We start from the raw sequence: 12,995 nt of genomic DNA, 5'->3' as shown, positions 1-12,995 counted from the left end.
CTGCATACCCTTTGACCCAGCAGTGTTTCTACTGGGCTTATACCCCAAGGAGATACTAAAGAAGAGAAAGGGACCTGTATGTGCCAAAATGTTTGTGGCAGCCCTGTTTGTAGTGGCTAGAAGCTGGAAACTGAGTGGCTGCCCATCAATTGGAGAATGGCTGAATAAATTGTGGTATATGAATGCTATGGAATATTATTGTTCTGTAAGAAATGACCAGCAAGATGAATACAGAGAAGCTTAGAGAGAATTACATGAACTGATGCTAAGTGAAATGAACAGAACCAAGAGATCATTATATACCTCAACAACGATACTGTATGAAAATGCAATTTCATGGAAGCGGATTTCTTTGACAAAGAGACCTAATTCAGTTTCAATTGATCAATGATGGACAGAAGCAGCTACACCCAAAGAAAAAAAAAAAAACACTGGGAAATGAATGTAAACTGTTTGCATTTTTGTTTTTCTTCCCGGGTTACTTCTACCTTCTGAATCCAATTCTCCCTGTGCAACAAGAAAACTGTTTGGATCTGCACACATACATTGTATCTAGGATATACTAGGACATATTCAACATATATAGGACTGCTTGCCATCTAGGGGAGGGGGTGGAGGGTGGGAGAGAAAAATCGGAACAGAAGTGAGTGCAAGGGATAATGTAAAAAAAAAAAAAAAAAAATTACCCAGGCATGGATTCTGTCAATAAAAAGTTACTATAATAAAAAAAATAAATAAAAATAAGGGTTTGCAAAATTAAACAGATCTGTTGATAGGCCCCTTTTAAACACCAACTTGCCAAGCATAGCAGATGATTTACATAAATTCAACTCAGTATTTTCTAATGACTAGTGTTAAAATACAATTTTATTGAAAGCTTCATGTAAATTTTACACCTAGGTAAAGGAAACATTGAAAACTGAATAAATAAATAAACCTACTGTTTAATTCCTAAGGAGGAAAAAAAAAAGATTAGCAGAAATTCTGTCCATTCAGTTGTCATATACACAGTACAATAATTTTAATTATAAAAATAAAATGCACCAATGGAAATTTTCAATACAAAGACTATTGAGTCCAAAGAATAATCTGCCACAATTTTAAGAGGCTGAACCTTCCAGAGCTTTTGAAAATCAATAGCCTGATAATATATATCATTTTATTTTCATTCTGTCAGAACAATTTCTATTGGACACCTTCATGGCCTTTGATTGTTTCGAATGAAGAGTAGCATCTCCTGAGAACTGAAAATAAAATTACTATTAATCTATCCCAGAAAGAACTATATATTGAACTCTAGTAAATAAATATATTTATTAAAAGGCAAAATGCATGACCTATGTTGACAGCAGAGAAGTACTTTAGATTTGACTATCTGATTTGAAAAGTTTTCCCACTACAGAAAATATTTAACATATTTAAATATTCTGATATTTTGTGAACTTCCTGCTGGTTTCCCATTTTCCCTTTATCCAAAGCAAAGCTATGGTTCTTTATTATAAAAATCTTATATTTAGTAAAGCATAATTCCTATGGCAACAAACTTATACCAAATTTATTGTAAAAATAAACTAGTTTTGATCATTTTGTATTTCCTAACCAATAAGAGGAATATATCAATGAAAGAACTTTTGCCTATGCTTAAGTCTTTATCAGAAAATATCCCCAATTAGTTTTACATCATTCATTAAAATAGACATAACAGATATTAACATCTGTTTAATGAGAATAAGAAAACAATCTTACTGAGAACTACCTAGCTAGCTTAAAAAATTTGTACATTAATTCAATCCAATTCCTTTTAAAAGTTGCTAAGCAAATCTGTGATTGTGTGGAAAATTGAATATTTTCTAAAAAAAATGCTACCTTGAGACATGGTAAACAGCAGAAAAAAGGAATCCTAATATATAGGCACCCTATGTATCGAAAATTCACCCTAATCAATGATGTTTCTGATTAAAGTTATTACCATAACACAGAATGTAATAAATTCAACGATAAAAGTCTGCCATAATAGTTATATTTACAACACTGTCCCAATGGAACTAATCCCTCTGATACACTCCTACGAGCTTCATGTTTTCTTGGAACCAATTAGCATTGTTGAGGCAGCTAGCTGGTGCAATGGATAGAGTGCTGGGCTTGGAGTCAGGAATACTTGGCCTCACACTTGCTTACCAGCTCTGTGATCCTCAGCAAATCACTTAACCCTGCTTGCCTCAGTTTCCTCATCAACCTAAAATGAGCTGGAGAAGGAAATGGCAAACCACTCCATTAGCTCTGCCAAAAAAAACCCTCAATAGAGGTCAAAACATGTGTGAAATAAATGAACTGCAACAAAAGGCACTGTTGGGTAGAGAAAGATTTTCGAATCATAGACCGAGAACATGAAACGATCTGCCTGAGAAAGAAAGTTTGGCAGACCTAATGTCTTTTGAATGTCAGAAAAATGTGTTTACAAATAGTTTATACACATGATGTGGCCTATATATCAAGAACCAGAATCACTAAAATGTTTATTCTTCAGGTCAAGCATGCCTCTGGGAGAGCTGTAGGCTCGAGCCCTCTGGGGAGACACAGGCAGAACATCCCCAAAGGAACTCAGAGACCCTGCAGGCCGATTAGCTGCAACAGTAACTCAAGCTTGAACAAAACTTCCAAGTTTGCCAAGTCTTTCCTTATAGCAGGGGTCCTCAAACTTTTTAAATAGAGGGCCAGTTCACTGTCCCTCAGACTGTTGGAGGGCCAGGCTATAGTAAAAACAAAAACTTTATTTTGCGGGCCTTTAAATAAAGAAACTTCATAGCCCTGGGTGAGGGGGTTAAACGTCCTCAGCTGTCACATCTGGCCCATAGGCCGTAGTTTGAGGACCCCTGCCTTATAGGATGCCATCACTATCACAAAAACCTTTCAACTACATTTAAGGAACTACAAATTTCACCCACAATTTACAGATGATAGAACTAGGGTCCAAAAGGCTGCTCTGTGGAAAATTATACATTTTAGTGTCTGTGGCAAGATGTGAACTCATACCTTCTTTATTTCAATTCCAACACTAGCCATCCTCCTTCTCTGTTCTGTTCCCATTTCTCTATGGCAAAATTAAAATACCCAGCATTTAATAAGGGTTTTTTTGTTTTTTGTTTTTGCCAGGGTAGGAAATTATGACAAAGATAACATCTTAAAAAGTTTCACTATTGGACTTTTAAAATATAGATTAAAATATATAGTAAAAAAATGTTTTTGATTGGTGTGATTTGCATTTTGGAAATGGCCCACCTAAAAGATTATCACTGATATAAGGAGTTAGCTTAAAAAAAAAAAAAGTCAGTTTACTTTAAAATTCGATCTTTCAAATTCTTGTGGTTTATATGCATTCAAGTTAGGTCATTTATTTTCTCACATATTTTATAAAGAGGAAGGAAATTAAAAAAAACAAAAAAAAAAGGTAACCACCCACCAGCATTCACACAGGCCTACATAAAGTATCTAAGAAAAGATACCAGGAGACTATGTAGGTGGACAGACCATCAGGATGGCAAGACACTGTAATTAAAATATGGTTAAACAATCAACTACTCTTTTTTCCTTTCCTTAAACACACACTTCCAAAACAGATGTAATTTTAAGTTTTGAAAAAAAAGTTCAACATTTACACTATACAATATTCAGCAGATCATTAAAAAATATGTTACACTGCTATAAAGTATTTGGAATTTCCCAGAGAAAAACAAATCTTAAAGTCTTTTAAACTGTGCATATTTTTTTAACCTACATTAGCTACAACAATGGATTTTTCCTTTTTTAAAAAAACTATATTCTCGGGACAGCTAGATAATGCAGTGGATAGAGTGCCAGCCCTGCAGTCAAGAGGACCTTAGTAAAATCTGGCCTCAGTACTTAATATATTCTAGCTCTGTGACTCTGGTCAAATCAGAATTTGGTCAACCCAAATACCTCACCAGAAAAAAAGAAAAAGGAAAAAAAATTCTCATAAGAAAAGTCTTATTTTGTAGATTTCATAGTTTAATACATTTACAATCCCAAATTATATTCTCTTTTTCTCTCTCCATACATATATATCTATGTAAAAGATGAACCAAAGAGTTAAAAGGTTTATTATGTGCCTTTTCTTAAAAATAAGAAAACAAAGTTAACAAAATACAGCTGATTAAAAACATATCCAACTCCTCAATTTATATTTTTACTACACTAATAAAATTAGTTTAATTGTTCTAGGTTAAAATAACTTCATAATGCAAAATTATGTCAAACACTGTTAAATAATTTTACCTAAAAATATTCCTGATATAGCCATTTTAATCCATCTGGAATAACTTTTTTATTGAACAAGTTTCCTAAATTTTATATTTTGCCATTATTCTGTCAATTTTCAGTCATGTCTGATTCTTTATGATGATATTTGGGAGTTTCTTGGCAAAAATATTGGAGTGATTTGTCATTTACCTCCCCAGTTCATTTTACAGATAAAAAAAACTGAGGCAAACAGTACTAAATAAGTTGCCCAGGGTCACACAGCTAGTAAATATCTGAGGAGTTTTCCTAACTCCAGGCCCAGAGCTCAATCAACTGCATCACCTACCTGTTACCAACCTTTTTATTAATCTTTTCTAAATGAAAATAATCAAAAATATAAGTATCAATTACTAATAAATACCTCTTAAGAGCTAAAAGTTCTGAATAGGAGAATGATTAATCTGCAAGCTAACTGAAATATCAGAAAATATCAAACATCCAGGAGTTCAGATAAAAAGGCATCTAAAAATCAATAGATGATTTTTAAAAATCTAAAGTATGATTAAGTAATCATTGCTTTTACATGATAAATTGCATAAATGAAGCTACACACTAACATTGACTAGAAGTTAATTTCCTAATTAAAAAAAGAACAAATAATTGCTAAAAGAATATATGCCTTTGTGTGGTCAGTTAAACTCTTAGAAGAATATGAACTTCAAGGAGCAGTCCATGAAGCTGCTTCCCTGAAACGACAGAGAAAAAAAGCCCTAAAAATAACTTGTGCTTCATGTCGAGATCAGATGCCATGTGTGGGTGTTTGCTGTCATGTGGTAACAAGCTGTTCTAGTGCAAGACAAAAAATGCAATTTAACCTCTGAGAAAAGCTTGAGTTATATTAACTCATTGTTGGGACAAATTGATGGTTTTCACATAAATATGTAATTATTTACTTTTCAGACACTAATCAGAGAATACAAGCGGTTTATAAAATGTACTTCAATAGTCAACTATTTTCAAAAACAGTTTGGAAAATAAAACATTGCTTCAATAGAAATTAGTAAATAACTGTGCCACAGAAAGATAATTTCAAAAGATATGTAGAATTCTTCTGGACATCAAGATATTTAAGAAAAAATAAGAATACTTACTGTTATTTTTATAGCTTTGTTCAAAACATTTACCCATTCAACTAGGTCCTGCTGATCATTGGCTTGTAAAAAATATTTCCTCATTCCAGCATTCATTACTATTAAGACAAAAAAGAAAAATTAAATTGAATTACAACCAAATCAGCTATTTTTAAGTCTGTGTTAATAAAACAAGTGAAGAAATGACTTAACTGAACACCTTTTGCAGCCTCTGATACTACCTGAAGGATCATGAGTTACTGTCAGGTTTCTTTCCTCAGCTATGAAATGAAGGGGTTGGTCTAAGTGATCCCCAAAGTCCCCTCCAGCTCTATATCCATGATCCTTGGAATTTCAAGCAAACTGTCAAAGTGTTTAGGTCCTTTTACTATTAGGTTTTGACATGAAGTAGCCAGAATAGCTGGGTATAGATTTAGAGCTGGAAAGGCCTTTACAAATCATCTCAACTTGGGGCAGCTAGTTGGTGTAGTGGATAGAGCACCAGGTCTGAAGTTAGGAGGACTTGAGTCCAAATCTGGCCTCAAGGCACCTAACGATTCCTAGCTGTGTGACCCTGGGCAATTGCCTCAGGAAAAAAAATAGATTATCTCAACCACTCCTTTTATTTTTCAGCAGAGGAAACTCTTGAGACCTACAGAGGAAAAGAGACTTCCTGAAGTGACATTAGGAACAAGTGGCAGGGCTGGAGTTTCAAACTCAATCATCTGACCCCAATTCTAGTACTCAGAATCCTCCCTCCAAAAAGTCTGGTATGAATTCAATTAATGGTAGAAGCAACTGCTACCTATAATGGTGCTCTGTTTTAGGACAAACCAGCACAAAAACCCCAAACTTTAAGGGATTCTTCTCATTATATAAGATTTTTCCAATTTAAAAAAAAAAAAAAAAAGCAATGCTATTTTCAATAGTAATCTATTTTTAATTGCTTGCTTGTAAATCATTTACTTTATGACAGAAATTTGGGGTGAGAATTGGAAACTGTAAATTATCTTGCAAAATATAATGTAAATCATCATGATTTTATTTATACAAACTTTTTCAGAAACCTAAATGCTGCACAAACCAAAATACTGCTACAGAGTTATCTGCAAGTGACCAAAGTCCATCACTGAAAGAAAACTTTTGTACATCATATGCATTTCCTTGGCAAACATTTTTTCTTTCTTAGAATAAGCTAAGGCATGTGAACAAAGTGAGGTCACTGCCAAAGTGTCTGTGGACAGGACCTGCTGAGTCTGAGAGACCCCAAGGGCAGATCCTACCTTGGAGCAGCTAAAAAACTTGGATCTTCTGGTGTTCTGCAGGACCTATTGTCCCACGGACAGCAAACTCATACCTTCTTTTCCTCTCCTAATGCCCAGTGAAACTGAAAGCCCAGATGTCTAAGTAGAAAACTTTCCTCTCCACTCCATGGCCACCCCTCTTCAACTCAATGCTAGCCTTCACATGTCCTACTCCAGCTCTGTTGACCTCTTCTCATCAACTTTACACCAGGTCATTTGACACTTCTTTGAACTGAGCCAAAAGCCTTAAAAATGAAGCCATAGGAGAAATCTGACTCTAAAACACAATTTGAAAAAATTATCTAAGAAGAACTGGTCTCTTAAAGGTCAGATTTTAAGATTTCTTGGAAGGCAACAATAAGGCTGTTAAAATTCATGACAAAACACAAAGATATATTACTAATCTAACTAGATACATTACTTAATGTATTTGGGAAAAAAATGTTTTTCTAAATACTGAATCAAGCAATCCTTAAGATCTTTCTTCAAGTCAGAAAACAAAGCTTCTCATTATTCATGTACATATTGAATATTTATTATGTGTAAGACTTGAATATAGCACTCATTGTTTGCTTTAGGACTAGTTTCAGGAAAAAAAAAAAAAAAAAACAATGTGATGGAAGAATGTCAAGTTCCATGTTGACAAAAACTGCCTCTAATTTCTTTTTGCCTTTGGACCTCAATACTTTGAATGTGTCTTGCACATGTAAATCTTTAAATGTATTAATCTGCTGACCTGAAATGAATTAAGTTCCAGAGACTTCCAACTGGAGAGAGTAAATTGTATAAAATGTAATGAATGTTAAAAATTTTAGTATACTAGCAAGTCAACAATACAATAAACGTTTATTGAATGAAGAGGGAAAAAAAGGCATTTATTCTACGTTCCAAGTATGTGCTAAGTTCTGCATACACCAACAGAAAAAGAAGACAGTATCTACTCTGAAGGAACTCACCCTTTCTTTAATTGGGGGAGATAACACATCCTGGAGGTTTTTGGTTAGAAAAGAAAAGACCTCAAGGTCTTTAGGATATAACTCTAGGGTAATGGTCAAGGCCAAGAAGACTGCAGGGGCATCAGGCTATCTAAACAAAAGGGGAAGAACCTGGAAGGGACCAGACCATCACCACTAGGAATGGGCCTAAGATCAGAATGGAATGGGGACTATGAATCTAGTAAGGAGAGGAGAGGTTAGCATCCAGTCAAGAGGAAAAAGAGAAAAGGATAACTGACAGGAAATTTTGAAGTGGAGATCAGGCATCTTTGGGTGGTAGGGAGAAAAAAGGGTGGCAGCCCCACTTGGTAGCAACTCTGGTACACATTTATGGCACTCATTTTGTCTAAAAATCTCTGTGAGATGTTGGAGAGATCAAGAGCAGAAGAGAATAAGAGGGAGGGGGAAAAAAGAGAAGAAAAGGGAAGAGTCAAGCTTGGGTTATCCTGGTTATAATACTGGGGGAATGGAATGATGCTATTAACTCTTGATATAAAGAAAAAATGACAAATACTAAGGAAGAACAGATCTAGAGGAAAAGGTGGTTAGTTCTATTGAAGATACACTGAGTTGGATATTCTAAAGAAATTTCTCAGGAGGCTTATTAGGGTTAGACATATGGCTCCAGAACTCAATTCTGTAGAAAATATAATGCCAGACAATGTCAATAATCAAAAGCCACAGAAAAGTCAAATGATGTGACTAAGAAAAGACTATCTAGATTCAGCTGGAGAGACTGATAAATTCAAAGAATGCAGGTCCTTTGGAACTGAGGAGCTGGAAGGTCTTATGTCAGGGACTGAAAAGTGAGTGGGCAGGAAGGCAGGAAAGGCACCAAGAGATGATGTTTGTTCTAACAGTACATAAGAGAGAGAAGGTAATAGTCTGAAAAGTGGCAGAGTTCATTTCTTTCCTTTTTTTTTAAAGATGCAGATGAGGGGAATCTTGTGGGGGTAAGGGAAGAAGAAAGAAAAGAAACGCAGGAAAACGAGGAAAGGCAAGAGGAGAAGGGAGGAAAAGAGAGGGGGAGGGAGGGAAGGGAGAAAGAAAGAGAAAGAGAAAAGGAAAGAAAAAGAAAGAAGGGAAGAGGGGAGGGGAAGGGAAGAGGGGAGGGGAAGGGAAGGGAAGAAGAGGAGGGAAGAGGAGGGAAGGAAGGGGAAGAGGGAGGGAAGGGAAGAGGGAGGGAAGGGAAGGAAGGGGAAGGGAAGGGAAGGGAAGGGAAGGGAAGGGGAAGGAAGGGAAGGAAGGGAAGGGAAGGGAAGGGAAGGGAAGGGAAGGGAAGGAAGGGAAGGGAAGGGAAGGGGAAGGGAAGGGGAAGGGAAGGGAAGGGGAAGGGAAGGGGAAGGGGAGGGAAGGGGAAGGGGAAGGAAAGGGAAGGGGAGAGGGAAGGGAAGGGAGGGAAGGGAAGGGAAGGGGAAGGGGAAGGGGAGGGAAGGGAAGGGGAGGGGAAGGGAAGAGGGAGGGGAAGGGGAAAAGGGAAGGGAAGGGAAGGAAGGGAAGGGAAGGGAAGGGAAGGGAAGGGGAAGGGAAGGGAAGGGGAAGGGGAAGGGAAGGGGAAGGGAAGGGAAGGGGGAGGGGGAGGGGAGGGGAGGGGAGGGAAGGGAAGGGAAGGGAGGAAGGGGGAAGGGAAGGGGAAGGGGAAGGGAAGGGAAGGAAGGGGGAGGAAGGGGAAGGGAAGGGAAGGGAAGGGAAAGGGAAGGGAAGGGGAAGGGGAGGGAGGGGGAGGGGAGGGGGGAGGGAGGGGGAGGGGGAGGGGGAGGGGGAGGGGGGAGGGGAGGGGGAGGGGGGAGGGGAGGGGGAGGGGAAGGGAAGGGAAGGGAAGGGGAAGGGAAGGGGAAGGGAAGGAAGGGAAGGAAGGGAAGGGAAGGGAAGGAAGGGAAGGAAGGAAGGGAAGGAAGGAAGGGAAGGAAGGGAAGGGAAGGAAGGAAGGAAGGGAAGGGAAGGGGAAGGGGAAGGGAAGGGGAAGGGAAGGGAAGGGGAAGGGAAGGGAAGGGAAGGGAAGGAAAGGAAGGAAGGAAGGAAGGAAGAAGAGAGACTGGAAATAAGCACAATACATTTCAGAGGGAAAAAAGGCATGTGAGAAAGAACTGACTCTTCTACTGCTACCTTTCTCAGATACTAGAGGAGGAAATGCAGAGGGGAGAATTAACAGTATGAAGCAGAGGGGATCAGAGAAACTCAGGATGGAATGTCTGCTTCCTACTGAAATGAGAAGAAAGTTCATTTGCTGAGATGTGGGAAGAGGCAGGTAGTTAAGAGGGACAAAAGGAGAAGGTTTGCAACAGCCACTGTGAAGAATATGAAAGAAAGCCAATAGGTGATGAGTAAATGAACAGCTGTAATAGAAGCACAAAATCTCAGAGTTGGAAGAAACCTTTGCAATTATCTAGTTCAACCTTACACCTGAAAAAGAAATCTTGGTACAACATAACAAGTGTTTATTAAATCTTTGCTTGTAGAGTCAAAAGGTCACTTCCCATTCCACTTTTGAATTTTTTTTCTTCCATGATCTGCTTAAATTTGCTTTATCACTTCTTTACATAGCCAAACGGAGCAAGCAACGAGGATGCTGTGAAATTAGACAATAGGTACTTCTAAAATGTAGGCAAAACTTACTCTAGCTCTTATATATAAAAGACGTTGTACTACTAGATGCTATGCTCTGCCAGGCTCTGCTTAAGGCACTTAAGTCCAAGTTATACATAGACAGAGAGAATCAAAATAAAGAAATACCCCAAAGGCAATTAGAGAAGTTTATATAGAAACAGAAAAATAAAGATTACAACAATAAAAGGGGGGGAAGAGGGAAGAATCCATAAAGCACACATCACAATGCCCACTTTAATGATCATGTTTTTATTAATTGCATGAATATCCCTGGGCTGATATGAATATGAGAGGAATGAAAACTGTCCTCTTTCCCAACCAGGCAGAATCATTTCCATGTAGCTTGCTGTTACTAGAAGCCTTAGGTGAGCTTCCATGAGGAAGAGGGCCTCATGAAGTCCTATAAAGCAACTCCTAGGCTTCTTGTATCCTTGAATGCTAGTCTAACTGTATCCTTCTACAATAACAATAAAAGAATCAGAGAAGATTGTTTGCCTACATCAGGGGCCCTCAAGCCTGAGACAGAACTTCATCTTTCCTTTATAAGGCAACTCTTCAACTTTGAGTCAGGGAAAACAAGAAGCAACAAGTGCAAAAGAAAGCTTTGGGAAGAAAAGAAGTAGGTGACGAGGGAGCAGGTGACCCAAGAATGAGTTTTGGGGATATACAAAGACAAGAGACGCAAAATGTGTCTTATATGTGAATACTATGTGCAATAGTTAGTATGAATTCAAGAGCTTCAGACATTCCTGAGAATTGTCACCACATTAGCCTGCTCAGCATCCCAGCCCTGATTAGTCCCTCAGACCCTGGATATTAAGTTCCTGATACTATGCCCATCACCAAGATAATGTCAAGGGTTTGCAAAACATTCTGCAAATCCTTGACTAGAACAATTAATTTAACGTAGTACCAACAGAGTGGGAGACCAAGAATTACAATCACATACTCAGACTTAGACACTATTAAGAATAAATTTAATAGGGAAGCTTTTAGTGTTATTTTACTCTTATTATGATGCACATACAAAAAGTCTAAAAAAAACTTGTGATCATTTATTAAATATTTGTTGAATGAGTGAACTAACACTTTCACTAATACCAACTTTCACTAAATTCTATGGTAATAATCCATCAAATTGCTTTGACAGATATCACTAGTTATTGCTTTATCTAGTTAACTATCTTAACTAACTAGGCTAAATTATCCAGTAAAGAAGACCCAAGAAGAATACAGTAAACAAAACTACTTTCTATCCACTAATGGTTTACTTCTGTGTTCTTCCTATAAACAGTATATTATATTATAGTGTGTTATATACCATAATGTCAATTATAAGAAATTTTTACGTCAATTCCTATGGTTAGCCTAATTTGTTCTGATATTCAAAGCAAGAAGTAAATCCATAACCAAAATTCAACTATCAAGACTTTTTAAAAACAGTATAAGAGAATTGAGTAAAATCATTTTATCTTATGGAACAGAAACCATCCATCTACTTGCTAGCAAGTTACACTAAAACAGAAATAAGGAGTGAAACCAAATAAAAATAAGGTGGCCACCTTCTTTCATAATTCCTTAAATTTCCAGTTTTATAAATCCCTAAGAATTTTATGGATTTATAAATCTATCCTTAGTGTCCATTCTGTGCAGTCTGGTCAACAAGCATTTAATAAGCCCACTACGTGTCAGACACTGGACTAAGCACTAGAGAAAGAAAGAAAAAAAAAAAAAAAAAGACAAAAACAGTCCCTGCCCTCAAGGAGACAATATGCAAACAACTATGTATATACACGATCTAGACAAGGTAGAGAAATGGCAAATGCATTTGAGGAGATCAGAAAAGGTTACTTTCAGAACACGAGACTTGAGGTAATACTTGGGAAAAAAGTCAGGGAAGCCAGGAGGCAGAGGTGAGATAGAAGAGAAAAAGTGATAAAAGAAATATTTTTAAAAAGCTGTAGGAACTTGGCTAAGAGGGAGAAGAATAGAAAGAATAAACAAAATTGTATAAAGAACAATTCCCCGAATTAATAACTGATGTGATTATGCCAGCCTAGCCTAAAAGGAGATGTAAAAATATGGTACTTACTTACCAAAACAGAATTCTGCCTTTGGCCTGAGCTTAGTTGCATCGCTAACCTAACAAGAAAAATAGAAATGTCACACCATATCTTTTTGTATTAGCTATATTACACCTTAAACACTATAAACTCACAAATTATTTCCCTATACAACTCTTATTTTTACAGCACTTAAAGGTTTACAAATGACTTAAATCATTCAATCTTGACAAAGGCACCACAAATCAATCTAAAACTCAACTTTGAGGGTAGCAAAAAATAATATGATTTAAACACAATTAAAGCAACATTTATTAAGGAATTTATTTATGTATGAAGAAGGGCTGTGCTTGATGCTACATTACATTTCTAAGAGATTTTTTTAATGACATCAATGCTTTGTTAAGAGACTTGTTTATTTCTCCAGTGAAATTTGAATGGGAGGATTAAGGCAAATTTTATGTTAAGCATAAATATTTCCTATTTGGAAGAAAGTTTGAAAATTAGTCCATCAAACACTTCTTAAAACCTATATTTCTGACCCTTCATAAGAATTCAAAGCAACTATGTATTTTTCATCTTCAAACCACTCCTTAGAATATTCAGAAACTATTCCCTAGAGCCTTCTTGACTCAGCCA

General features: G+C 36.9%; 1 protein-coding gene across 3 annotated transcripts in view; it reads right to left on the bottom strand.

The window, feature by feature from the left end:
• The window catches only part of PLEKHA1 (pleckstrin homology domain containing A1), an 81,046-nt gene that overhangs the window by 24,456 nt on the left and 43,595 nt on the right, over positions 1-12,995 (bottom strand). For all 3 annotated transcript variants that reach the window (XM_031955991.1, XM_031955989.1, XM_031955990.1), the window contains exons 4-5: positions 12,390-12,435; positions 5,409-5,506 (exon numbers count right to left, since the gene is read on the bottom strand). In XM_031955991.1, the coding sequence (XP_031811851.1) occupies positions 5,409-5,506; positions 12,390-12,435 (144 nt within the window). The remainder of the gene's footprint in view (positions 1-5,408; positions 5,507-12,389; positions 12,436-12,995) is intronic.

Source organism: Sarcophilus harrisii, chromosome 2 (genome assembly GCF_902635505.1).
Source record: "Sarcophilus harrisii chromosome 2, mSarHar1.11, whole genome shotgun sequence".
Lineage (NCBI taxonomy): Eukaryota > Metazoa > Chordata > Mammalia > Dasyuromorphia > Dasyuridae > Sarcophilus > Sarcophilus harrisii.
Note: the sequence above shows the minus strand (reverse complement) of the source record. Positions and strands in the feature narration are given on the sequence as shown.